Here is a 25883-nt window from a genome sequence, read left to right as displayed (position 1 = left end):
GTCAAGCTTCATCATAAGGCATGCTTGTCGTCGGGCCGGCACTGCAATTCCTGACAGGCACCCACAAGGGGGCTTCATATTGGAGATCTTTTATTCCAATGCTGTATGTGAAGTGTGGGTGTAGGGCCGCTCGTGTAGACTGGTGTAGTAGAGTGTATGTGAGTGAAGAAGTACAAGTTAAAATAGACTAAGTAGTCCACAAAATGATTTTTAATAGGAGAGTCTACTTGTCCAATTAAAAATGTGATGGCTATCTAGAGAGACAATGATCTGTGATAGCTCAGAGGGTCAACATGTTTCTTGCCAGTGGTTGCCGGCCCAACGAGGAGCATGCCCTATGACGAAGCATGAAGCCCTTGTGGGTGTTTGGGGGCTCCTGATCCTGAGGAGTCAGACCCCCCAATCCGATTCTCCAGTTGTTGACAGACCTTATATTCTCTTCTTACCAAAAAAGGAACTACATACCCTTTATTGTTAGAATACATTTAAATAGTACCCAAGATTTGGGGTTGGATGGGGACCCCAGACAGCAGATGTGAATTGCATGGCTCCCCCTAGGATATATCAGCCTTCATTTGTAATTGCTCAAAAAGAGAAGCATTAAGGACAGGAGAAAGAGGGTCCCTTTGAAGTTAGATGGTTTGCCACTGCCCTTTCCTAGTCCTTTGTTCTCTGGGAGGGCTAACCCCACAGGTGAAGAAATAGTTAAGTGGAGTAGCTTTATAAGTTTTTGGGACCTTGTCTTGAGTTCTCCTCACTGGAGAACACCAGCTTCAACTGACCTTCCTGCTCAGTCCCTGAAACAATGACCTTGGTTAGACCAGTCTCAGTGGAATAAGCAAAAAGGGGCTGAACTGCCCAGAATTGGTTTCATAATAGAGCATTTGAATACTCAACTACTGTATGGATCTTCAGTATGAGGATAGGGCAGAACCTTGCAGCCAGTGTGCCACGATTTCTCTTATCAGATTCCAGTCGCTCCTTATTTGTGGTGACAAGAACCTCTTTGAGCTCCAGGTGGGGTAGAACCAGCAAATTCCCCATGCTTGGCTCGGAATCCAAAAGCTGAGATCAATGCTTTAGACTTCCCAGAAAGGCTTCGAGGAAAAGAGCTGGTCAACTGCTCGGATGGGTGTTCTGCTTGGGTTTTTAGATCGGGTGGAACCTGCTCTACAGAGCCCTTCTAACCCAAATGCAGAACGTTACCCCCTCCCTAGGGCCTTTTTACACCTAAATAACCACATATATGCGTACCACCTAAGGACAGGGAATTCCTATTATAATTATATATGGAGGCCTCACAGCCTCGCAATCTCAGACCCAAAATCTCCTACCCATTCGGCAGTGACACCCACAGTCTCGCGGCCCTTGTTAGACCCAGAACCTCCTACCCATTCGGCAGCGACACTCAAAGTCTCGCGGCCTTTGTTAGACCCAGAATCTCCTACCCATTCGGCAGTGACACTCAAAGTCTCGCGGCCTGTGTTAGACCCAGAACCTCCTACCCATTCGGCAGCGACACTCAAAGTCTCGCGGCCTGTGTTAGACCCAGAACCTCCTACCCATTCGGCAGCGACACTCAAAGTCTCGCGGCCTTTGTTAGACCCAGAACCTCCTACCCATTCGGCAGCGACACTCAAAGTCTCGCGGCCTGTGTTAGACCCAGAACCTCCTACCCATTCGGCAGCGACACTCAAAGTCTCGCGGCCTTTGTTAGACCCAGAACCTCCTACCCATTCGGCAGCGACACTCAAAGTCTCGCGGCCTTTGTTAGACCCAGAATCTCCTACCCATTCGGCAGCGACACTCAAAGTCTCGCGGCCTGTGTTAGACCCAGAACCTCCTACCCATTCGGCAGCGACACTCAAAGTCTCGCGGCCTGTGTTAGACCCAGAACCTCCTACCCATTCGGCAGCGACACTCAAAGTCTCGCGGCCTTTGTTAGACCCAGAACCTCCTACCCATTCGGCAGCGACACTCAAAGTCTCGCGGCCTTTGTTAGACCCAGAATCTCCTACCCATTCGGCAGCGACACTCAAAGTCTCGCGGCCTTTGTTAGACCCAGAACCTCCTACCCATTCGGCAGCGACACTCAAAGTCTCGCGGCCGTTGTTAGACCCAGAATCTCCTACCCATTCGGCAGCCTTAGCACGAGCTTATCCTATTATAATTATAGTACACGACAGGGGAGTTAGGATTACCACATATCCGATCACACAAAGACTACCAGTTGAGCACAACCTGTTCTCTTAGTTCGAGGGGCTTGTCTTTCCCCTCATCCAGTTACCCCTTACCTGACCAGGATTAGTCTCTGTTCACTTTGAAGTAACTCCGACTAAAGAATAGACTGTTCTCCTATACAAAAGTACACAACACATGCTAACGTACAACAAGCTAAATACTTTATTCAAATGGCACATGCATAGTTATAGAACATACCATACATATGGAACCTGCAAGGAAAGTGAAAGGTTAAGTTATATACTTCAAAGAAGAAAAAGGGATCGACTGCACCTTATATCTGTGTAGGCTGTGCTCGATGGACATCTGGGTTCCCTTCTCGTCTATGCCTCGGTTTAGCCTGGAAGTTACCCCTCGGCAGTTGTGGGTCTGCTTCCTTCTCCCTCTCCGAGTCACTAGAACCTTGTCCTCCTTGACTACTCCCTTCTCTTTGGATTTGAGTTTGCCATCAGTCTTCCCTGAAATAAGCAATAGCTTTTCTGCTAACGGCCAGATGCCGCCTACGGTCTAGAAGCAAGTGTCTTATCTCACTCAGACTTTCACTAATATGGACGTGCATTCCCTCATGGAAATTTCCAGCTCAAGACCTGCCGCCCACCAAATTCCTGTACCTCCCCGTACCAAGGACACTTTCCCAGCCGGCCGGCCTGTTGTAGTGTCTTCGGCATGAAGAAAAATACAATCCTTCGATAAGGGCCGGCCCGAACCAGTTCTCTCCGAGCGAATAACACTTCATAACTAAAACATCCCCCTCCCTCTAGGAAGGTCCCGGGCTGCCGGAGCAGAAAGAAAGATGGAGTCTCTCCCGTTTGAGGCCTACCAGGCCTGGATTCAGTACAACTCTACGAAATACCCTCACCATAGGGCAAGTTATCCTCAATACTAACGAATCTATCCCCTAGGCTATGTGTATAGGCCCTAGGCTATGGGTAGAAGCACGGAATTGTGTCAAAGTGTCTAACAAACAGGCTCTACTCACTACTCCAGACTTGAGACTTAGATGGAAATAGACTGAAGTCATATGGACTGCCCTGCAGCACCAGAAAGCCGGGAAAATCAAGCAGTACATTCCACCCTTGACTTTAGTCTATTTACATATACTAAACGGAGCTAACATCTGTGGAAGAGTAATAAGAAACAAAACTAACCGATCTGTGTCTAGTACCAGATGTGCAGAATTGAAGCAGTGAAGGAATACATTGAATAAGACAACAGATAGAAATCAAAACAGCAATAGTAATCAAAATGCCACCTAATACTTGACGTAGCATCTTCAGGTCTGGCAACCAGTTGAAGAGCCAGTCAAACCAACCCTGATCAATGTGTTTCTTAACTTCGTTAGTTAGATCATGCAATTTATCTATGTGTGCACGAATGGATTGTGTATGATCAGATAAGTTAAAACAACAGAGGCCTTCAAAATCTGAACAGCCATGTCCATGCTTAAGTAAAAGATAATCAATGGCTGCTCTGTTTTGCAAGATAGCCCTACGTTCACCCTGGGCATCTAATAATAAGTCAGATAGGACTGTGGAAGTATGATTAATAGACTTAACCATCCAGCAAGCCATTTTTCCAATGGATTTAGCATTATAAACCGCCAAAGCAGGGACACCAATAATTGAGACAGCTAGACTAAGGTATTCAGACTTGGAATATAAATGCAAAGATGAGTCACAATCCTCTTGTAACATAACTGCATCTCGGAGCACACGAGAGTTGGCATTCGGATGTGAGGAAAACATAAGCAGACTAAGTCTAGTAATGGCACACGGACCTCCGGAAATATTTGCAGGGACATAGGGCCAGGAAGTATTACCACATGAGAAAAGCCATCCGGCAGGTAGCAACATTGCGCGATAGTGACTGGGAGTAACTACCAAACTATTACAAGTCATATTATTTTGTATGGAAGCACATGAGGTCGGTGTCCTCTGGAGGCACAAAGTTCGCTCATGGGGTGTGAATGAAACAGCACCTCTTAACTTGAGACGTAGACATTCAGAGATTGCATTTGGATTACATGTGAGGAAAAAGCACAGGTCACCCTGTGTGATGTTATACGTAGTTATTTGGGATTGGATAGGAAGTTGTTCATTCGGCAGTTCAGTACATAAAGGACAATATGCATGGGTAGCAAAATCACCCAGAATAATATTCGAACGAGCTTTTGAAACGTTAAAAATGCTCGTTAAGGTTTCCAGCGAAGCGGGGACAGCAACTAGGCATGTCGCCAGAATGTCATGTACAGATCTCATCGGTGTCAAACAGAAGTGAGGGGCATCAGTCACTCTTTTCGCCAGCAGTGTCCAAAAGTTCGATGACGAGTCCCACGCATTGAAGGAACGCAACACTCTGGTTCCCAATTCATCCCGGGTTAATGGGATCCCTCCTTTCTCTCCGAAGTAGACCGAAGGGTGTCCAGTACCGACACATCCCGCAGCAACAATCCAAAGAATGATCTGAAAAAGAACCAAACACGGGCATTAATCATTCTCGTAAATAACATTTATCAGCTGGGACAGCTTCCCAGCTATCTTTCCCTGGCCTCATAACCAAAATGGTGTTATCCTGACCGGTGGCAATAACCTCTGCTTGTTCAGGGGGATTCTTAGGCGATTGCACCCAAATCTTGGCTCCAGGATTATCCGTAGAGCCAAAGCCTTTCTGGCCTCGTACAGTTAGCAAAGTTGGGGCAGTGCCTTTTATTATTCCACCACTGAAAACAGGCATAATGAGTAATTGAGCCACTCGGTCGGTGCGGTGTATCAGTAGGTCATCCTCACTGCTATTTAGCAGAAGTATTTTGATTTCTCCCTGATAATCACTATCAATTACACCTCCAAGTACCTGGATGCCTTTTACAGCCAACCCCGATCTAGGGGCGATCAATCCAAAATTTCCCGGTGGTATATGAATACCAACACCGGTAGCAATGATGACCCGATTTTTGCTTTTTAAAACGGTGTCATCCATAGCATGCAAGTCCAAGCCTGCCGACCCTGGGGTCGCTCTGCATGGAGCTAGAGCTCCGGAAGTAATTTCCCAATACATCACAGTTTCATTTATTATATTAGGCATTGTTTCAACCTGTGGGGGGAACAAACGCATAAGTGGAGATTCAGCATTTAAAAAAGGACGATTATTCAAGATCAATAATGCTTGAGGTAAAAAGTCTCGCCAATTTTTATACTTGTCATCTGTTAGTTTGCGCAACTGGTCCTTTAGCAGACCATTCAATCTTTCCACCAGGCCTGAGGCCTGCGGGTAATAGGGTATATGAAAGATCCACTCAATGTGATGTTCCACACAGAATTCCTGTACCAATCTTCCACGAAAATGGGATGCATTATCAGATTGAATTTGGAATGGCACACCATAATACATCATAATTAATTCCAATGTTTTTATGGTGTTCAATTGGGTGGCTTGCTTACATGGAAAAGCTACCAGCAACCCACTATATGTATCGACAATTGTGCAAACATATTGACAATTTCTACTCATGGGAAGGGGTCCGATGTAATCAATCTGCCAGATTTGAGCGGGTAATTTCCCGCGATGTAAATGGCCTCTAACAATTTGGGGTACTTTACGCTGCCTGATATGTTGACAGACGGGACAATGTAGAATAACATCTTTAATTAGATCTAGGGGAATATAAATTCCTCTGTCAGCAGCCCACCTGCTAGTGGCCTTCTCTCCAAAGTGTCCTGCCTTCTGGTGTGCCCATTTCGCCAATCCCGCAATGTCAGGATCTTGTCTGTCCACCACTGCCTCGGCAATTTTAGATTTCTCATCTGCAATGTTATGAAAAAATTTGTCAAGGGAGTCTATCGGGGTGTGAGCATCCACATGGAAGATGGTAACAGTACTCTGTGGGAGCATTTCCCAAATTTCTTGCCATAACTCCTTTCCCCATAACTCTTTAGAGTGTAATTTCCAATTACGAGAATGCCAGGTTGGTAACCAAACAGCCAGTCCATTTGCAGTAGACCAGGAGTCAGTGAAAATATGGCATACGCCAGGTAACTCCTGTTTCAGGACTTGATAAACAGCATATAGCTCTGCGAATTGACTACTTTTTCCTTCACCAGTTGTGCTCAATAGTCTCTGTGTGATCGGATTATAAGACACCGCCTTCCAGTGCCGTGTATTTCCAATAAATTTTGCTGACCCATCTGTGAACCACACATGGTTCCTGTCCTCGACGGACAAATCATCAAAAGGTTTACCCCACTTGACAGGAGACTCCTGTTCTAAAGGTACAGAACACTCCCTCTCAGTCTCAGTCGATGGTACTTGCGCCACCTGCTCATGTAAGGACGCAACTCCTTTCGGACCCACACGTGCCCTGTCTTGTATGTACCATTTCCATTTAATCACACTCGCCTCCTGAGCATGCCCAATTCGATGAGTTTTTGGTGAACTCAAAACCCACTGCATAATAGGAATTTCAGGACGCAAGAATATGTCATGTCCCAATGTTAATTGCTCGGTATCCACCAAAGCCCAATAACAAGCAAGTAGCTGTTTCTCAAAAGGTGTGTAACGCTCACCAGCATCAGGTAGCTTTTTGGTCCAGAATCCTAATGGTACTTTGCACCTACCCTGTTTCTGCCACAGACTCCAGTTTGCATAAGGGCCTTGCACAGACACATTCAAATCCACATCACCATCACATACAGGCCAAAGATCCATAGCATGTTGAATCGCCTCTTTTGCTAGGCTAAATGCATCTTGCTGTTGTTTACCCCATTCGAATGCATTCTTCTTACGTGTAACACGATACAATGGGGCCAATATTTGACTCAGATGAGGAATATGCTGGCGCCAAAAACCAAATAAACCAATAAAGCTTTGGGCTTCCTTCCTATTCCTCGGAACCGAAAAATCAAGAATCTTCTGTTTTACCTGAGGGATCACCTCACGGTGTCCCTCATGCCAATTAATACCTAAAAATTTTACAGCTTGGGATGGACCCTGTAATTTGTCCGGATTGATCTCCCAACCTTTCTCACGCAGACATTCAATGACTTTATCTAATTGTATCTGAACATCCTCTTGTGTTTCGCCTTGAATCAGCACATCATCAATATAATGACATATCTGAATTTTGGGATGAACTGGTACCTCAGTCAAGTGTTCTGCCACCAGCCGGTGACAGATCGTAGGGCTATGCACATAGCCCTGAGGAAGACTTCTGAACGTCATCTGACGCCCGTTCCACGTAAAACTGAACTGTTCCTGACACTCAGGGGCAATTGGAATAGAAAAGAAAGCATTAGCAATATCAAGGGACGCATACCATGTACCTGGGTGTGTTTGGATTCTTTCAATCAGAGTAATAACATCCGGTACTGCAGCCGTCAAAGAGGGCGTGTGTTTGTTCAATTCTCGATAATCAACAGTCATGCGCCAAGAATTATCACTTTTACGCACCGGCCAAACAGGATTATTCCAAGCAGAAGTAACTGGAGTTATAACACCTGCATTAACCAACTCCTGAATGGTGGTACTAATCTCTTCATGACCACCCGGAATACGATACTGCTTCTGACAAACCACCTTTGTCGCCTGGGGAACTTGTATGGGGGGCATCCTTAAACGACCAACCCGTATAGGTCTGGACGAGATATAATGCGTCGTTCCAAATTGGTAACACCCATCATCAAGATGCAACGTCATTCCTTTCAAAATATCAATTCCAATTATGAATTCTAGGAGTGGCACCACTAATACAGAATATTCCTTTCTAGGAATTCTACCTATTCTCATTTCAAGCAAAGTTTGAACTGCGGGGGTTTCTTTTCCTCCTAATCCAGTAATAGTAAAAGGCTGCCCTGTAAATTTCTTCGATTTTCCATGAATAAGAGTGGCCTCCGCTCCTGTATCAACTAATGCTCGGGCCCTTTGGATATTACGATGTCTCCAATAAATTTCAATATCTACATAGGGTCTATTATCTCTGTGAGCCCATCTGTGTACCGGAGCTTGACCTATTTCCTAGTCATTCTTATTGCATTCTGTGTACCAGGACAAATCAGGATAAAGACTCTCACGTTTTTTAGGTATCAGTGCTTCCTGTTCATATCCACCTCTATTGCGAAATGGATTCCTGTCCTCTGCACTGCACTGCAAATTTCGATCGTTAAAACTGTGTCTATCCTCCCTTCTTCTCAGCTCAGGGGAGTGATCCCTATCATCTCTACGTCTGTTGTAGGCATAATCATTTCTCCCCCTTTCCCTTTCCCCCTCTCTCTCCCTGTCCCGCTCTCGACGGGGGGACAGATCACGTACAGGACGCCGATCATCACGATGATCAGAGCGCCCACGGCGATCATCATCACCGCTACCATCAGAACAACCATGATCACACTCAGTCGTTCGAACACGCCGGGCACCCTCCTTCCGATCCAAGCCCCGTTTGCGAAACATCTCCCACAAACGGGCAGTAGTCTCACCATCAATGTCTTCCCGACGCACACCATCAGCCAAAAGACCAGTAAAGATGTCACGTCTAGTAAATTTATATTCACCAGGAGTACGAGTGTCAGGCCGGGACTGACGTTCAGGTTTAAACCACTCACCCAACTCACCGAGTTGGCGTACCGACTCCAACACCGTAGATAGAACATTACCAGTCTGGTTAATCAACAAAGTCATCATGACCTGCTTGTAGGCAACAGGAGAAGAGCGAATGATACGATTCCGCACAGAAGAAGTCAACATCCCATCAAGCAACCTGTCAGCAGTGCCCAGAAAAATAGCCGTTTTCATCACCTCCTCCTTAAGACGTTGCGCAGCATCACGCAGGGTATACCACGGCTTGTCATTGACAGGCCAGTCAGATTCAGTAGGATACTTCAAATTACAGCCCTCAGTCGCCAATTGGAGCAAAGAAATCTGACCACCACCATTATAGTTACGAAAATGATCTTGTACAGAAGAATCTAAACTCAAAGAACAAAACTTCAAACAATCGCCAGTATCCAACATAATACCAGCAGCGCCTAGTTCATAAAGGCGCACCATCCAAGTGAGCAAAGCCTCACCAGTCCGCTGCCGAAAGCGCTGCAAAATATCACTAATTTCTTGTTGGGTAAAATCCTCCAAGCAGTCTAAAGAAACACCCTGCGGAGCATTGGGAGACTGCTGCAACCTCCGACGAAAAACCGGATGCGCAGCAACCACAGGACGAGCATCAGAAGGAGCCCGAGTAGTACTAGTAGAGGGACAATCAGTATAAGAAGCATCGATGCCGCCCGAAGGACGAGCGCAATCACGGGGTGCACCATCAGAGGTGCGGGAAGTAGACTTACTGTCATGACGGGAACGAGAAAACTCATGCACAGCACAGTCCTCACCCGAGGAACAAGACGTAGCCGAGTCCCAGATATTACCATCCCATTCATCAGGATTCCAATCCAGTCCAGCCTTTGCCACGGCCAGACGCACCTTACGCGACGAAACTCGACCACGCCTGTGTTTGTATTTGTAACGAGCAATCCGCACAGCCGCCCGTTCAGCAACCGTTTGGTAAGTGTCAATTTTGTCGGAAAGCAACTTGTTTTGACAGCGCAATAAAGTATTGGAATTTTGAACCTCAACAAAGTGCGAATCCGCATCCTTAAGAGCGATCTGCAATTTCAGCAACTTCTCATGCAAAATCCGATACGCAGATAGAATAACCCAACCTCTGCGCCCTAAAGCGGGAACCTCCTCTCCCTTCAAGACAGGTGCCGTTTGCAAACAAGTAATCACGTCAGCCGGTTCCGCCGACTCCAAAGAAGAGGTCCAATTTTCACTCAAACCAGTAGAATCAGCCCACTCTCGGGCCAAGGCACCATAAGGCGTTGAATCCCATCCGGGAATATCAACGGACAATTTAAGAGTAGCTTTAGATTTCCTAGAAAACATCGCGAAAAAGAAAGAAAAAGAGACGCAGAGAAAAGAAAGGAAGAGAGAAAGAAAGAGAAGAGAAGAAGAGAAAAAAAAAAAAAAAACTATACACGCAAATATACAAAAAAGAAAACCACGCACACGCTGAAAGCAAAAACAAGACAAACACAACGCACACAGGTTTCGTAAACAGTTCGTGACGCCAAATGTTCTGCTTGGGTTTTTAGATCGGGTGGAACCTGCTCTACAGAGCCCTTCTAACCCAAATGCAGAACGTTACCCCCTCCCTAGGGCCTTTTTACACCTAAATAACCACATATATGCGTACCACCTAAGGACAGGGAATTCCTATTATAATTATATATGGAGGCCTCACAGCCTCGCAATCTCAGACCCAAAATCTCCTACCCATTCGGCAGTGACACCCACAGTCTCGCGGCCCTTGTTAGACCCAGAACCTCCTACCCATTCGGCAGCGACACTCAAAGTCTCGCGGCCTTTGTTAGACCCAGAATCTCCTACCCATTCGGCAGTGACACTCAAAGTCTCGCGGCCTGTGTTAGACCCAGAACCTCCTACCCATTCGGCAGCGACACTCAAAGTCTCGCGGCCTGTGTTAGACCCAGAACCTCCTACCCATTCGGCAGCGACACTCAAAGTCTCGCGGCCTTTGTTAGACCCAGAACCTCCTACCCATTCGGCAGCGACACTCAAAGTCTCGCGGCCTGTGTTAGACCCAGAACCTCCTACCCATTCGGCAGCGACACTCAAAGTCTCGCGGCCTTTGTTAGACCCAGAACCTCCTACCCATTCGGCAGCGACACTCAAAGTCTCGCGGCCTTTGTTAGACCCAGAATCTCCTACCCATTCGGCAGCGACACTCAAAGTCTCGCGGCCTGTGTTAGACCCAGAACCTCCTACCCATTCGGCAGCGACACTCAAAGTCTCGCGGCCTGTGTTAGACCCAGAACCTCCTACCCATTCGGCAGCGACACTCAAAGTCTCGCGGCCTTTGTTAGACCCAGAACCTCCTACCCATTCGGCAGCGACACTCAAAGTCTCGCGGCCTTTGTTAGACCCAGAATCTCCTACCCATTCGGCAGCGACACTCAAAGTCTCGCGGCCTTTGTTAGACCCAGAACCTCCTACCCATTCGGCAGCGACACTCAAAGTCTCGCGGCCGTTGTTAGACCCAGAATCTCCTACCCATTCGGCAGCCTTAGCACGAGCTTATCCTATTATAATTATAGTACACGACAGGGGAGTTAGGATTACCACATATCCGATCACACAAAGACTACCAGTTGAGCACAACCTGTTCTCTTAGTTCGAGGGGCTTGTCTTTCCCCTCATCCAGTTACCCCTTACCTGACCAGGATTAGTCTCTGTTCACTTTGAAGTAACTCCGACTAAAGAATAGACTGTTCTCCTATACAAAAGTACACAACACATGCTAACGTACAACAAGCTAAATACTTTATTCAAATGGCACATGCATAGTTATAGAACATACCATACATATGGAACCTGCAAGGAAAGTGAAAGGTTAAGTTATATACTTCAAAGAAGAAAAAGGGATCGACTGCACCTTATATCTGTGTAGGCTGTGCTCGATGGACATCTGGGTTCCCTTCTCGTCTATGCCTCGGTTTAGCCTGGAAGTTACCCCTCGGCAGTTGTGGGTCTGCTTCCTTCTCCCTCTCCGAGTCACTAGAACCTTGTCCTCCTTGACTACTCCCTTCTCTTTGGATTTGAGTTTGCCATCAGTCTTCCCTGAAATAAGCAATAGCTTTTCTGCTAACGGCCAGATGCCGCCTACGGTCTAGAAGCAAGTGTCTTATCTCACTCAGACTTTCACTAATATGGACGTGCATTCCCTCATGGAAATTTCCAGCTCAAGACCTGCCGCCCACCAAATTCCTGTACCTCCCCGTACCAAGGACACTTTCCCAGCCGGCCGGCCTGTTGTAGTGTCTTCGGCATGAAGAAAAATACAATCCTTCGATAAGGGCCGGCCCGAACCAGTTCTCTCCGAGCGAATAACACTTCATAACTAAAACATCCCCCTCCCTCTAGGAAGGTCCCGGGCTGCCGGAGCAGAAAGAAAGATGGAGTCTCTCCCGTTTGAGGCCTACCAGGCCTGGATTCAGTACAACTCTACGAAATACCCTCACCATAGGGCAAGTTATCCTCAATACTAACGAATCTATCCCCTAGGCTATGTGTATAGGCCCTAGGCTATGGGTAGAAGCACGGAATTGTGTCAAAGTGTCTAACAAACAGGCTCTACTCACCACTCCAGACTTGAGACTTAGATGGAAATAGACTGAAGTCATATGGACTGCCCTGCAGCACCAGAAAGCCGGGAAAATCAAGCAGTACAATGGGACAGTGAAGGTTGTCCTTGCATGAGGGAGAGAGTGCTCAAGAAAAATGTGGCAGTGTTCGTTCGAGCTGTGGAGGGCACAAACTGAAAATATGTACTGTTTAAAGGGGAAGGATCTGCACTGCTCTGCAAGCGTGAGGTCATGGGGTCCCTGAGTTGACACCACAGCATGACTAGACCATGTATCATGTGGATGGAAGTCATCTAGGAACTTCATCATGTGCGAGTTCTCCTGAGATATCCGAGCACCACAAACCATGCGGCACAGGAAGAAGTCAAACTGCAGTCCTAGGTCCAAGTAAGAGGCAATCAAAAGTGCCAGAGGAGAGCTGCGTTAGTAGAGAGACCAATGTCGGGAGCAGAGTGAGGCTATGTAGCTGCTTGGATGTTGCTTCTTATGGTCTCTGACTGAGCAAAGGTCCCAAGCCACTAGATTCACTGAAACGTGGGCACCACAACCCCACTGCTGATTCATCGACAGGTGTAGGCGCTGCCTCTGTTCACCTACAATCAATTTCGGCGCCATGAGTATGACAACACAACGGCAAGGCCACTGGTCACTGAGGCAGTGCGGTACACACCACGAGTTGTACGCGCACACCAAGATGTCCGAGCCAATCATGTGCCTCCTGCAGCACAAACAACTTGCAACGAAAAAATACTATACACTACAGGTGAGCCCAAACTAAAAAGTGGGAAACAGCTGAACTGGACTCCTAACATAGCCTCTTACCCTACCAGGACTTCCAACCCCCGAGCAAACTACCACAGGGAGCCACGGAGACAAGGAGGGAGATTGTTAAACAAGGGTATCATACAAGTTTGTCCAATGTGAGTAACCTAGAATACCTCCTGCAGTAATTGCTGAAGGGTAGTATTACTGCATACCTTTTGATGTGTTGCTTTTGAACCATTTATTTTGATTACATTGTGTATCATTTAAGTAAAGTACTTTTTCTATTAAAAATTATTAATCACCGTCTGGACATTCCATTTTTGCAATGATTGGACATTCTGTTTTTGACATGTATTAGTTGGTTTGCTGAGTTCTGAGTGTTTAACTCCACACCACCTCCCTAAACAGGCCTTGGACTGCTGGACTTCAATACACTGAGGTTCAAGATCTAAAGGGTGTACTCGGTGCGCAGTTTAGGGCCCAATAATAAGATTTAGCCCCATTACTCCAGTTGTAAAGGGCTCTGATTGACACAGTCTTAGCCCCGTAACACGATTGCCCTGGGACTCCAAACGAGTTCCCACGCTCACTGCAAGGCCAGTCAGAGGACTGGTGTTATCAAATCTCAGCCTTTTCCCGCTAAAATTAAGAAGTCCAATACCTATGATGTTTTTATTGGTGGCGTTATGATAGAGTCTTTACGGTAGCTGCAACGGTTCTCCAGTCATTTATTGGCTTGCAGCCTAAGATGTGTTCAAAGAATTTAAAAATGGCCGATTACTAGTGGATGTCAACAAATCTGGATTCACAACAGTGCAGTAAAGGGCCGCTGGTGCACCCCATCCGTAAGTTTCACTCCTTCCCGTATGTATCTGGCGGCCAGCCTCTGCTTGCCTGGACATCATTTCTTGGGACCTTAACTTTGAATTTTATTCAAACAAGATGATGCAACTAATTAAGAAAAACTCTGGGATTTGAAAACGGGTTGGGGTGATTTATGATGCTACTTTTTGCCAACAGCTGCATTTTATTTCACTGCATTTTGCCCAATTTCTTCTTAACGGAAAACATTTCCCCACATCTGTTTAGCAGCAGAATAAGTGATGCTTATCAGCACCATGAAGTCCTCACTGCAGGGTAAAGCTTCACTCAGCCAGGCGCGCGGTAATGGACGCCTAATGAAACATGGGGGCTCATATCCTGCCGTCGTCGGGCCGCGGCTCCAGGACGGGAAGGGAGCAGGCCTTGGTTGCTGTGAGGGACTAGCGGAGCCCTGGGCTGGTAGGGCTTGGGCTGCTGCAGACTGAGAAGTCACTGTTTATCACGTTGTCTTGCCCGTCACAAGGCGTGGCTTGCTCAGATGGTTGTGACTTTGATTGCTTGGCTCGAAGGCAAAAGAATGGAAAGTTGAGCTATTTGGATGGTCTTACAGATATTGGGGGATGTTTGTGTTTGGTTTCTTATTGTTGATAGGGAGGTGGGTACTAGCTGCTATTGTTCGACTTTGTCTGCTGGTTTTTGACTCTGGTACTGTAAATGGTGAAGCAGTGCGGGGAAAAATAAATAAAAAATAAACATACACTTACCTTCTGCTCCCGCACTCCACCGCTCCTCTGCTCCTAGAACTGCAGTTGTTCCCAAGAGCACAGGCTCCCGGCTCAACACGCAATCCCATGCGCTTCTCTCAAGCTATTACTACCAGTATGAGAGAAGCGCTGGGATTGGGCGGAGCGGGGCGGTGCTACGCTCCAGCAGAGACTGGGAGCCTGTGCTCCTGAGCCCTGCAGATATCTCCAAGGCTTAGCCTAGATATATCCAAGTGTGCATGTCGCTTTGGGCGGTCGTTACCGACATGTGCACTTTCAGTGCCTACTACTCCTCCTCCCACTGCTGGTGACTAGGCACTGGCCCCATCACCTACTCGCCGACTCCGGAAACTCGATAGAGTCAATAAAAAAATAAAATGATAATAAAAGTGTATTAATATCATTTTATTTTTCATTTTCTTCCTTTAAGCAGTGGTGCGACGCTCCTCGCCGCCCCTGGTACAAAGGGGTTATATGTAAAGTCTTAGCATTGTTTGTGGCTGAGCTCTGGGTGCAGTTTGGGTGGAATGGATGTGCTAAGAGAGGTCCTGGTAGCAACTGGAGAGCTCCCACGGTTTGGGTGAGGTCAGGGCTCGAGTCAGGGTACCACGCGGGTGGACGGCGTCCCCCCACTTATTTTACCGGGAGCTCGATAACTGGAGCAAATGGAGCCACACATTCACTCTTTGGCCTCCCTGGGGCGAGATCGGAGCCCAAACAGAACGCTGCTCACGCGCTTGCTTCTCTGATGCAATCGCATCTAAGGGGTGAGCAAGGCGAGGCAATCAGTCTGATGGTGCAAGCCACCTTTCGTGATGTCACTTCCTGTTGTGACGTCAGCGTCCCCCCACTTCTTTTTTTAGGACTTTTGCCCAGGGTGAGGTAAATAGAATGAACCTCTAACTGTACCGCACCCGATTTCACATAGCTACAGAGGAGCTCTTTCACATCTCAAAAAATTCGGAAGAGCCCAAGGCCTCTGTGAAGCCAGGTCCACTGCATGAATCTGTGTTGAACCTCCCGATTACCAATTCATATCCTGCCGGGTTCATGGAGCCTTTCATCTTTCCGAGGTTGCAATAATACCAGTAACACAGAGTGGGTGACAATAAAAGTCTATTATTCAGTGCCAAGATGTTTCAAGGGAAATGAATGTGCTTTATAAATAGAGAGGTTATGTTCTTTATTACCATTGTAACGTCAAATACATATATGAATGATTATGGGTATTTATATGGTACCAGAGTTAAACACACCCAGTCAATCAAATCCACACACTAACAGCAATGATTGTTGAATGAACTTTTCTCGCATTAATGCAGGAAACCATTTTGGACCCAATGTCTCAGTCAATTATTGACTCCATTTGTTAAATCATGCATGCCATGTATCTCTATAGCCAAGACAAATCTGATATAGGGTGCCCGCGATTGAACACTAATCAGATGGGCCAGGAGATGCAATAAGAGGCAGATCAGCAGGGGATGCCCCTTATGTGCTTCATCGTTTCCAGGGGACATTTTGCAAAGAAGACTTTGACTTACAAAGACTGAAAGAAAGACTGAAGTGCACCCAACACCAAGGTGCACATTCCAAAACAGGGCCGAGGAGATGTTGTCTTGCAATTCGACAAGGATTCGCCCATTCCTGTGGGGTCAAGGCTCATTTGTACAGGGTTGGACCCTTATCATTGCTAGACACGAGCTGAACTGAATGCTAGTCAGAGAGCTTCCCAGTGGTTAAAAAAGAAAGCAACTGTTAAAATATTCACCTGCATCTGGCATTTGTGGTCTCCGTATTTTATCAGAAATACCATATCCTTGCACACTAAACCAGAGACTGCCTACATTGCCAGAGGGGCCCTTTATTCTACCCTAACCACAAGGCTCGTCCTTCTCCAGTGATGCCATTCTTACTGCGCAGCCCCGCACACTCTTCTGCTCCTTTCCTTACAGCACGGAAGAGACATTTCCCATAAATTGCTCGTATCCTCCATTGCCTCAAAGACCTTTCCATAAACTATTGAGAGGCTATTGCTCCTCCGCTGCCTCAGAGGATCTGCCTTCAGAGATGTCCTGCCCTCCTCCCACTGTCCCTTGTTTCTGCACTGACCCAGAAACACCTCCTCTGACATTAATCCAGAACTCTATTCCCTTGCACTTACCAGCCATCTTCAGCTGCTGCTCCAGTGTGCCAGCACCCCTTTCTTCGACAATGTCCAATTGTGTTTCTCTCCACATTGTTAAAAGAGGGGGCCTTGCTGCCACCCACTGCTGTCGTGTAGTTCCTAGGACCCCCCAGGACCTGTGCGTTTTGGATGACCTAAACTGAGGGCTTGGTGGACTCTGGACACCCACACAGGATCAGTCAGCCGTTAGACCAGCTAGCTCTATGGTGTCACTACCACCCCCCTGTATTCTACAGTGGTGTAGGTAGTTTCTGGCAACCACTGAACATGACAACCCTGATTCCTCAGGGATCGTGGAAAACAATACGGTATCTTTCGCTCAGTCACTCGTGCTTACTTTTCTCAGAATACACATAGAATGACGATTGGAAAGGTTTTAATAATTATTTATGGGCCAAGCGTCAGTCTGGTGTGAAACATATTCGCTGTGACAATCAAAAGACAGGAGCAGACAAATGTGATCTCTAGCACCAATATCGTAAATAGCAGACACATTTCTACCATAGAGCTAATAGGATGAATAAAAGCAGATAATATAAAACAATAGCACTGGCGTACTCCTTCGATCCGTAGCCTACCTAAATGCACCTAGCCTAGATAAGTAGGTGAAGCATGTGTAAGGTCAGGATAGATCCTAATAGAGCCAAGAAACCCCTGGAGTGATGGTTCTGAATGAAGGACCCAGTCTCTGCGTCCAGGATGGCACCCCGCAAGGGATGTCCGGTCTCTGCCGGTCGAAGGATCAGCCAGCAGAGTCTCGGTCCAGCATGGAAGGAATTCTCCTCTCTGTCTGTAAGGGTGAGTGAGGGTCTTTTATACTAAAGTGGTCACTCCAGGTTTTCTTCTGGAATCAATATGTTTGGAAAACATTTGTTAATCCTCTGCTAATCCTTCCAAACAAACATAAACGTGCACAGCTGGCTGTTGGCCATGGATGAAAAAAGTGGTGACCCTTATACAGAATAAACCTGCCGTGCCTGGGGACATGTTTATGTACGCCAGGTACAGGGATTGAGACAGGGTACCGAGAGCCTGGTTGTCGAAGAGAGAGAAGTAAGCTACTAGGTAAAAGGTCACCTGTGTAAGATCATTATGTCATGTGGATGGGACGAAATGTATGTAATTGGTATGTACATGATGGGACTATCCTAAAGGACATGACACTCCAGGGCCACTTCTTTCTATCCTACCCCAAGGGGGGCTTGTGCTACCCTGTCCCGTAAGCACCTTCTTCTATACTACCACAGAGGGCCTTGTTTTTACCTCACCTTAAAGGTGGGGACAAATATTTATCTACATCAGTTGGGCCGGGCTTCCGGATCACCCTAGGCATAATGCTGACTTCATTGCCACAGAGGGCCGAGCTCCAACCAGCTCTAGATGCACTTCTCTTCTCTCTAATCTACTGCAGCAAGTACGCTGTCCTATGTCCTGTAAAATGCATGAAAGGCTGTGTTTGAAACACAGACACTGAATCACTCTGAAAAACATCAGTACCTCCATCTTAAATTGTTGACACTGGGCCATTTAACTGTTAAATCTGCTATCAGAGTAAATACATGTGAATTACAAATATCTTTGAACAGACTATTTATGTGAAGATTATCCATCCAAGGAAAGCAACAAATGGGCACTTTAGAAGCTTACAGATTTACTGCAAGCTCTCCTACAACAAAGTCACGTCATCAGGCAGAGGTTCTGATGAGGTTCTGATAGAAACACATACATGTTCGGCAGCTTTTAGTGCACAAAATGCAGCGATATAGAAATCCGTGTGCCACAGCCACTTCTGAAATATGGACGACACTTCAAGGTTCTCTATGAAATACGGATTTCGTCATCATAATGTTAGGGTTACTAAGGATTAAGCAGCATGGAGACTAAATTATGTGGCAAGCTTATCTAAATTATGTAGCAAAAAAGTAACATTATGTGGCAGATTCTCTGGTAGTATTATTTCCATTTATTTGAACTAAACTCATTTTTGGTGAAATCTGCAAATACGTTAACAATATGGTAAATCCATAAATACACTGTTAATGCTGCGGCCACAGAACTGTATGAATACACTGACTATTATCAATGATAATTTATCAACTATTTATCCACTAAAGATAAACAGAAGTTACATTTTCTAATTCCAGCTATATATAGTGCCTACTGTTACCAGCACTTTAAAGAAAAACGCTTTTTCAGGCTAACTCCCAGAAAATAAACATGCTTTATTAAAAAAACGCATAATGGGTAACATGTGTAATAGGGTTCTATGTTGCCATATCGGGGCTCAAGCGATCATTAGAAACAACTCGGCCTTTGGCATCTTGTTTTATAACGTCACCAAAACTTCCACCAGATGCAGTCAAAGATGGCGCTCACCCGGGGAACTTCCGGGTCAAACTTAACTTAATGTTCGGTACAACAAAAAACTCTTCTCACGCGTCCCCCACCCAACAATCAAGAATGGTAATAGCAGCCTATCACACTCCGTGCGTCTTCCTCCACACTATATATGTTTTTTCAAACAATGTTTTGGCTAGTGTGCCGATAATACTGGAGATGTTGGTACACTCTTTGAGACAGTGGAATGCATTAAATACAAACTCGCTGCAATTATTCACATTTTTTTGGCAGGCAAAAGGAAACCCCAGGGTCGGCTTTTAACAACATGAAGTAAGGAATTAATAAAAGCCGTCGTCCTTCCGGACGCATTTGTTTTCCGACATTACATCTGCTGCTGATTAGATCAATCAGACGTCCCGGGACTTGTTCAGGTGACGACAAGCACCGAGGGAAAGGGAGAGTGCCTTTCCCCGGAAGCGGCAAGTCAACAAAAGCTAGGATGATAGAACTGGGTTCGGAGGCTTCCATTAATGCGTCCAGCATGCTTGGGATCTGGCGAAGTGTTACACAGGAAATACGTGTATTTCACAGCAACAGCATTCAACGCAATTGAATTACCTCTCAGTTGTCAACAAAGGTTTGCATGTATTTTAACATGCTTGAGCAGAGTACACGTGCACACACACATATATTCACTGAAAAAAAACCAAAGGTTAAAGTGATGCTAGATTGGTATCCACCTTACACCTAGACAACCCTAGTGACCAGGACAGCGCAATCCTTCCCGAGAACCTCAACAACATTGGACTCGAGCAGCTTGTCACCACCCCAACCCACACAACCGGACACAGGCTCGACCCAGTCTTCTCTGCCAGCGGGAACACCACCGAACTCCTCTGGACCAACCACCACTGGGTGAACTTCGCCTTCGCCACTCCCACTGTTCAACACCGCCCTCACCGCCCCGCCTCCCCCCCCCCCTATCATAGCTGGAACAAGGCCACTGAAGAAAATCTCATCGCCTTCCTCAGCACTACCACACCACCAACATGAACTGGTGCCAACACCTCAGCACGTTACCTCCACCGATGGATCTCCAACTGTGTCGACACTGCGGCACCCCTCAAGATGGCACCTAGCAAGCAACACTCCAAGAAAGCCAGCTGGTTCACTCCCGCCCTCCATGAGTCCAGACGCACCTGCAAACAACTTTGAGAGGAGATGGAGGAACTACAAAACCCCGGAAACCCATGCAACCTTCAAAACCGCCGCCAACGCACACCACCTCTTCCTCAAAACCACAAAAAACAGCCCTCCACAACAGAATCAATGCCAACACACACAACAGCAAAGAACTCTTTACCATCATCAAGGAGTTCGCCAGGCCCAACGGCGAGACCACAGATGTCCCACTTTCCCAAGACCTCTGCAACAAACTTGTCACCATCTTCCACCACAAGATCAGGCAAATCTACAACAGCTTTGACACCCAAGACCCTGCCACAATGCCCATCACCACAGCACACAACCACGCCGGACCCTAACAGATCCTGCTCAACTAGACTCCGCTTTCCACAGACGACACACGCAAGACCATGAAGAGCATCCACTCCAAAGCCCCATCGGACCCTTGCCCATATCACATCTTCCATACAGCAGCCACCTCTATCGCCCGTAAGCTTTGCCGCACCATCAACGGCTCCATCGAAACCACCACCTTCCCCGACTGGAAACATGCCGAGATCAACCCCCTGCTGAAGAAGCCATCCGCCGACCCAACAGTCCTCAAGAACTTCAGACCCAACTCCCTCCTCCCCTTCCCAGCCAAGGTCATCGAGAAAGCCATCAATGCCCAACTCTCTGAGTTCATAGAAGAAAACCATGTCCTGGACATCTCTCAATCCAGCTTCCGAACTAACCACAGCACCGAGACCGCACTCCTCGCCATCACCGATGACATCCGCTTCCTCCTCGACCACTGTGAAACCGCAGCCCTCATCCTACTGGACCTCTCAGCCGCCTTCAATACTATATCCCACCGCATCCTAATGACGATACTCCACAACGCTGGCATCCGCAACAAGGCCCTGGACTGGATCCAACCTTCCTTACTGGCCAAACACAGCTACCTCTGTTCCTCTCAGAACCTACAGAGATCAGCTGCGAAGTGCCCCAGGGCTCCTCCCTGAGTCCCAACTTCTTCAACATCTACATGGCCCCCCTCACGGCCATCTTAAGGAACCACGGACTCAACATCGTCTCCTCTGCCGCCGACACCCAGCTGATCCTCTCCCTCACCAACAAACTCAAAGCCAACAGAACCAACTTTTACAGCTTGATGAAGGCCGTTGCCACCTGGATGAAAGATAGTTGCCTCAAGCTCAACTCGGACAAGACTGAAGTACTCATCCTGGAACCCGCCCCCCTCAACCTGGGACAACTCCTGGTATCCCGCTGCACTGAGAACCCTTCCAACCCCATGGACCACGCACGTAACCTTGGCATTATATTGGACTCCTCGCTCACAATGAACCGCCAGATCAACGCCGTATCCTCATTCTGCTTCCACACTGCTTACTGTTTCAAAAGAAATTCAGATGGATCCCCACAGAATCCAGAAAGACGATCACCCATGCACTCATCACCAGCAGACTTCGTCTACGGCAACGCACTCTATGACGGTAGCACCCAGAAACAGTTAAGGAAACTACAGAACATTCAAAACACCGCAGCCAGACTGGTCCTCGACATCCCCTGCCACAGCCACATCACACAACACCTCTGACAACTCCACTGCCTCCCAGTCAAAAAGAGAAACACCTGCAAGCTCCTCACACATGCCTACAAAGACATCCACAACGCAGGACTTGTATATCTGAACCACCGCCTCTCATTCCACGTACCCGACAGACAACTTTGCTTCACCACTCTAGCCCTGACCACCATCCCATGGATTCACAAGACCAGAACTCATTCAATCAATCAGGGGTTTATTAAAGTGTGACTACTCACCCGTAAGGGTCTCATGGGGTGGGTGCAGGTTCCATTCCATCAAGGAGGGGGTCTGTCGAAGAGCCAGGTTTTGAGGTTTCTTGCGAAGACTGGGAGCAATGTTGTCTGTCTGAGGTGGAGCGGAAGGGCGTTCCATGCTTTGGCCGCGAAGAAGGAGAAGGAGCGGCCTCCCGATCTGGTCTTTCTGGTGTGGGGGAGGGCTGGACAGCTGGGAGGCGGGAGCGGGGAGGGGAGCTGGATTGGTTGCGCTGGTCGTGCTGGGGGAGGGGCTGTGGGGGCAGCAGCGGCAGGGAGAAACGGGCGGGAAAGGAGGAAAAGTAGGTATAAAGGGAAAAAGGGAAAACAGCAGAAAGTGCAGAAAAATAGATTAGGAAAGAGGGTGAAAACAAGTGTGAAAACGAGTGAACAAGAGTGAAAAAACAGAATGGAAAGCGGGAGACAGAGGTCCACTGGACCATCAGAGATGAGGCGCAGGTGAACCTGCGGGTGGAGGATGGCCTCGAACACTCACACAAGAGAATGCAGGGGATGGGGGAGGCCTCACTCAATGGTGGAGATCCTTCTCCTACCTTTCCGACAAGACCTGGAACACCCTACCCCTCCACCTATGGCAAGCCCCATTGCTGACCCAATTCAGGAAGGATCTCAAGACCTGGCTCTTCGACTGAACCGCCACACCACGATGGATCAGCAGCCCCCCCCATCAGCGCTTTGAGACCCTTACGGTGGTTAGCTGCACTATACAAACTCCTGATTGACTTATTGTATCCACAGAATATTTTACATTCCATCTAAAAATCCTGAGAAAATCACAGAAAAAAGCAAAGTTTAATAAACAGTACATGGTGAGGGTGCAGGTCATTGCTACTTCAGTTAGCTATAAGTGGTGAATTTCAGTGTTTTTTAAGTCATGGGTTCCAAAAGAAGACATAAAAATCTATGGAGCTAGTGTGTCTCTTTGGAAGATTTTCTAACGTGGTGTTACCCTGTCTAGCATCTGGGCGTTTGCGCAGGCCTCTAGGTACTTTTCTATGCGTGGCCTTGCTTTCGGACTTAGTACATTTTATGGCCACCTGGCACCATGCCTTGCCTTTAGAACTATTTCCTTTGTAGTTATGGTGACAGTTCGCTTGATTTAGAGCAGCGCGAGGTCGAAGAAGCGGAGTGCTACCTTCTTTTTTTGGGGTCTTTTATATATACACCCAAGTCACAGGTTTCCTCACTCGTTGGGGATTGCTAACCTGGTAATGGGAGCAAGATGACTCACTACCTACCAGTGGTTACCAAGGAGGGCCAGTTCATAGCATGTGTTGGAAGGAAGCATTAGCGTGGGGAAAATATTGTTGACTGTGGCTGGGAGTAGGTAGGGCCTATGTAGTTTTAGATTGAATGAGTTTGAAATTTGCATTGTGTGAAAGAGCTTATGGGAATGCAATAGCTCCGGCCTATTCTGTGCCCTGGAGTTCTCTCTTGATTTCAGATTTCCATTTTTACAGTGTGTACGTTGTCAATGTATGTGTACGAACTGAAGGCCATTGTGGAGCCAGCTAACGTAGCTCCAGCCATTACCAAACACTTGCAGAGAGTGAACCAGGGAGTGAGTCTCAGGCTCTGCAGTAGTAATGGACCATGGGGTCTGAACAGCATGGAGGAGGACATGATGCGTTAGGAACTGACCCTTGTGCACAGTCAGCTGCTGACATAGTTAAAGGAAACATTTTCCCAACAGGCCTGGAAGTGTTCTTGGCCGCCAAGCTCAACCAGTTTCTCCAGAGCCCTCTGTCATTAGAAGAAGCTCTCAGTCGTTCCGCAATGCCACGGGATTAAGGGCGGCACCAGATGCTGCAGGACAAAGTGGATATGGATGTGCCAGCAAGGAGCCCCACTGTCATGCCCCGACTAACATGGCTTTCTTGGCCATGCCCTCCAGCTATGCTTGTTGGAGGTATTTAAATCCCTTCTCATTCAAACAGGTATATCTCACAACTGTCTTAGAGAACATATATGTACATTTATAAAAAAAAGATACCAACGACTATTTTCTGTAAATAAGTGCACTACTCAAGTTTAGGATTGGGAAATATATAATTTTTCAATTCAATTTCAAGACCCTTTTTTCGTCTACTTTAAAATAGTTTTACTTAACATATCACTTTTAGGTTTCACCTGCAAAGCGGGAGAGTAATCTATTGTTAGGGCTCGCGCCTGCGTTGCAGTGCGTAGCCCTGCTCGCGCAGCGAGAGCCCTTTTGTATGAGGTTTTGAAAGCTGACCACACGCTCATGCGTGTGATCAGGCTTTCGCCGGCAGGCATTGGCTTTCGCATGTTTTTTTTTTTTTTTTAAAAAGGCAGGCGATTGGGTAAAGGCGGGCGCATGTCCCACCTTTGCAACGCCCATTCCTGACCGTGTCTAGCACGTGCAGCAGGGCACGTTTGCCTAGCTGCCGCTGCCGCGCTCCCTCCCCCCGCTGCTCTGTGGTGCTCACGCACCACTGGTTCCCCCACTGCTCGTTGCTTTTTGGCATCCACCAAACGCTTCAAGTTCAACATCCGATGACTTTGTCGATACATCAAGCAGCCACTGTGTCTTATTTCTGCTAGCTCATGCTTGCTACATCTGTTTAGTTTGCAAGCGCCGAGATAGCTCAGTTGGTGAATGAAATGATATTGGTTTAATGGTTGAGTCGTCAACTCTGGAACCTCCCCCTTCTATCGCCTATGCTGGAGAGGAGCCGGGCGCCTCTCCCTCCGGTCACCTCCTCCTCCTCCACCCATTCCCCTCCTCACATTCAAAGGCGCTTCAGTGCCGGACCATCTTCTGAAGTTATATTCCGGGCTCGGGGAATTATGTGGCAGAAGAGACCCAAATTATGCATCAGGATCGAATAAATTATGCGGCAGATTGTTGTATTTGTGCAAGTGTTTCATGGCTCGGCTCGTGCACAACTCTGAGATCCGAGACAGACCCGTGGCTCGGTTCTCCCTGTTAATTTTGGATTGCCCACCTATATTCTGCACAAATATTGTTTCAAAAAGAGGCAGGCCATCCGGGGGTGCTCTGGCCGGGTGGACAGGGGGACCCTGAATACACACAGGTGAAAGCACAGAACACGTACAACGAGTTGTGTGTTGCCGACTTCTCACTTTTCTAGCACGTAAACATACCATGTTACCCCCCCCACCCCACACAGGTATGTGTCACTGCCCCGGGGAGGAGGGGGGGGGACGGTGGAGAGAGACCACCCAAGGCGCTAACCTGCTATGACGAACAGATGGCCCCTCCGAGTTACTTCTCTCCCCTCCTCCCCCACCTCCATTACCTCCCCTTTCTTCTGTTACCTCCCACCCCATTGTTTTTTTTTTGGTTTTTTTTTTGTGGAAAACCTTTATTGATATTTCAATCAATTACACGTATGGGCCTACAACCCCCGGGGCCGGCCGCTAAACAGTCAGAATAACAGAAAGCAATTTTATCACAGTCAGCACCTCGGGGAGCAGAATCTCCACGCTAACATACTCTCAGTCTCTGAACGGCCCAAGTAGGAGACCAGG

The 25883-nt window shown here is 47.4% G+C and overlaps 1 protein-coding gene across 1 annotated transcript in view; it reads right to left on the bottom strand.

Annotated features, from left to right (window-relative positions):
• Positions 1-2386: 2386 nt before the first annotated feature.
• LOC146796667 (lipase maturation factor 1-like) overlaps positions 2387-25883 on the bottom strand; it is a 184638-nt gene continuing 161141 nt past the window's right edge. Inside the window, exon 3 of the mRNA XM_085629344.1 lies at positions 2387-4703. Coding sequence (XP_085485470.1) covers position 4703 — 1 coding nt within the window. The 3' untranslated portion in view covers positions 2387-4702. The remainder of the gene's footprint in view (positions 4704-25883) is intronic.

This window comes from Triturus cristatus, chromosome 10 (genome assembly GCF_964204655.1).
Source record: "Triturus cristatus chromosome 10, aTriCri1.1, whole genome shotgun sequence".
In the NCBI taxonomy this organism is placed as follows: domain Eukaryota; kingdom Metazoa; phylum Chordata; class Amphibia; order Caudata; family Salamandridae; genus Triturus; species Triturus cristatus.
Note: the sequence above shows the minus strand (reverse complement) of the source record. Positions and strands in the feature narration are given on the sequence as shown.